Source organism: Emiliania huxleyi (assembly GCF_000372725.1).
Source record: "Emiliania huxleyi CCMP1516 chromosome Unknown EMIHUscaffold_1534, whole genome shotgun sequence".
Taxonomy (NCBI): Eukaryota; Haptophyta; order Isochrysidales; family Noelaerhabdaceae; genus Emiliania; species Emiliania huxleyi.
This window is the reverse complement of record NW_005201053.1, coordinates 3,328-6,316: the sequence shown is the minus strand read 5'-3', so window position 1 is coordinate 6,316 and position 2,989 is coordinate 3,328. Positions and strand designations below refer to the sequence as shown.

Below are 2,989 nucleotides of genomic sequence, written 5' to 3'. Positions count from 1 at the left end.
CGCTCCCAACCCATCCACCCCGCCCCGGGCCGCGCCGCGCGATCTCGGGCGATCTCGCGCGATCTCGGGCGATCTCGGGGCCGCGCCGCGCTATCTCGGGCGATCTCGCGCTATCTCGGGCGATCTCGGGGCTGCGCCGCGCTATCTCGGGCGATCTCGGAGCGTCGCTTGCGCGGCGTCACACCTGCTCAAAAAGGAAGGAGGTTGGAGGCAGGAGGTCACGCCCCATCCAGAGCGCCGTCGTCGCCGGGTTTTTGGCCCCCGGGTCGTCGCCCGACGGTTGCTGCGCGGGGCAGCAGACCATCGGACGGCGCGACGACGCCCCGTCCGGCACGCTCCCCCCTCCACCCGGCTATTGCCGCACGAGCGCCCTCAGCGGCGGAATTTTTCCCTCGCGCTTCCTTGGGCCCCCGGCAACGCCGGCGGACTTCCCGTCCCCCCACCTGCGCCGCAATCACCGCCGTGATTGTCGGCGCCGCGCCCCTTGGCGCCCGTGCATGTCCCGCGTGCCCGCCCGCCAAGGCTGGTGCCAAGGCCAACTCACTGCCAAGGCTGGTGCCAGGGATTTTATTTTAACAATCGTGTCAAAAAAGAATTTTACAGGGATGTCGCATCACACTGGGCACGGGACTGGCGCGCACTGGTACTAACACAGGTACACCACGGGAGCCTAAGCGACTTGCCCGCCAAAAGAAAGCCAATTCTTGACTTGGGCCCTCGGGCCTGCGGGCGGCCTTCTCTCGAGGTCTCGAGATACACAGAGCGGCGAACTAAATGACTCCCGCGAGAAAAGAAAGAACGTAAGATGCGCCTTCTGCGCGGCGGGCGGACTGGCGATCGTGAGGTTTGTTTATCTCTTCTTGAGCACTTGAATCGCGATTTTTTTCGAGCTCAGACGGCAGCGAGCGACTTTTGCCTGCAGACGTAACTCGGCCTCTGGCCGCCGACAGCGCCTAACTCGGGGTCTGGGGCGGAGCCCCAGCCTGGGGTCTGGGGCTGGCAGCCCCAGCGGGGTGCGGGGCAGAGCCCCGCGAAGAAAATTTTGCATTTTTAGCGCCAAAAACCGACCAAAAATAGGCTGTGAGCTGCTGCCCAAGAGCCCCCGTCTAGAGCGCAATGTAGAAATCTCGTACAATAGTACACACACACACACACACACACACACACACACACACACACACACACACACACACACACACACACGATTCATACTCATGCAGTGTGTACAGATCACTTCCGTCGCTGACGCTTCGACATGGCCGCTACTGGCTTGGCTGCTGGCTTGGCTGCTGGCGGCTTGCGCCGTGCGGACCCCTTGGCTGCCGGCTTGGCCCCCCGCCCTGCCCGCGCCGGTGCTGGCGCATGCAATGATGGGCCATCGTCATCACTGCTGTCTGGCGGGCGCGTCGGCGGTGCTCGAGGCGGTGCAGCCTTACGCTTCCCTGCACGCTGCGCGGGTGCAGGTGCGGGTGCGGGGGCGGGGGCGGGTGCGGGCGCCTCGCCGTCGCTCTCGTCCTCGTCCTCGTCCTCGGACTCGTCGCACGAGGTCTCCTCCATGTAGCCCGCACGCTCCTCCTCGAACTCCTTCTAGCGCCTCCAAGTGCTCCACGTGCAATCTCCAGCCTAGATCAAGTCCTCCTTCACACCCCCCCAACTCATTCACAAAGCCACCTCTTCCTCGGTCCAACGCAGCGCCTCAAGCCGTGCCTGCTCCTGGTTGACTGTTGCAAGCCGCTGCTCATGGAGCAGCGGCTGCTCCTCGTGCTCGTGATCTGATGAAAGCTCGGCATCGCTCAGCGCTTGCGCCATCGGGACGTCAGCCTCTGCCGCCGGAGCGGCGGCCTCGGACTGCATCGCTGGGTCTGCAGCTCCGTCGACCTCCTCGGTGGGAGGGTCGGCGGCGGGCGGGTCGGCGGCGGCGCCGTCGGCAGTGGCGTCCACTGGAGCACCGCCCGTGCGCACACCAAAGTGGATTAGGAAGGCGTTGTTGGCGGCACGTGTCCACCCCTTTGGCTTGGGGCCGCCTGCACCGCGTCGATGGAGCATTGGCAATGCCGCGCGGCGCCTACGAATGGTTCGGGAACGCCGCCCATGGGAACGGCGCTCTCGGCAGAGCTTTCGTGGCGGGGAGACGGCTGCCCGGAGGTGCCCGGAGCGCTCTCCCGGCTCACTGAGAGGGGAGATGGCGGATTTTTTTACATGGGTCGGGAGGGCAGCTCACGGCGGTCACGCAGCGCGCACCTTGAGTCGCGAGGGCGATGCGGCGACGGTTACCGGACGTCGGACGGACCGTCCACAGTCGGTGGTGCCAGGGTGCAGGCATGAATGGGTCTGACCTCGAAAAAAATCGCGATCTACAGTTTGGGTAGCGGCCGGGTGCTAGTGCTTTGTGCTTCAAAGGGGGGGGTACTGAGCAATGTGCGGCCGCTCCGGGCCGATTCGTTTCGCCAGACGGTGGCCGAGCAATGTGCGGCCGCTCCCGCGGGCCGCGATTCGTTTATACGTTTTTATTTCGCCTTGCCCTTGACGAAATCTTTTGCCCTCTCCTACTCCTTTTTTTACATACATAACCCTTAAGAGAGAGATTTTTTAGGAGCCAACAACAACAAGAACCCTGAATGGCAGGCTAGCTCTCTCCTCCTCCCCCAATCTGCGACACCTGCTCCAGCAGCCTCGCGCGCCACTCCTCGAGCGCCTCGTCTCCCCCGGAGCTACTTCCGTTCAACGCCTCCGCAACCGACCCCTCCCCCTCTCCCTCCCCGCCAGCCTCCCCGCCAGCCTCCTCGCTCTCGTCGGACATATCTGCCTCCGCCGTGGGGATCTCCCCCGCGGCGGTGGTGTGGGCCTCGCCCCCGCCCCCGGCCTCGGGGTAGGTTGCCTGATCCTCCGCCTATCATCCGAGATTGTACCCGAGTCATTCTCCGGGAGGTCGGCTGTCTGCGGCGCATCCCCCGCCTCGATCAGGAGCTGCAGAGGATCCGCGGCTTGG

At 64.8% G+C, this 2,989-nt stretch overlaps 1 protein-coding gene across 1 annotated transcript in view; it reads right to left on the bottom strand.

The window, feature by feature from the left end:
* Positions 1–1,659: 1,659 nt before the first annotated feature.
* The window catches only part of EMIHUDRAFT_122834 (hypothetical protein), a gene marked incomplete at both ends in the record, with an annotated part of 3,007 nt that continues 1,677 nt past the window's right edge, over positions 1,660–2,989 (bottom strand). Inside the window, one exon of the mRNA XM_005786181.1 lies at positions 1,660–2,065. Coding sequence (XP_005786238.1) covers positions 1,660–2,065 — 406 coding nt within the window. The remainder of the gene's footprint in view (positions 2,066–2,989) is intronic.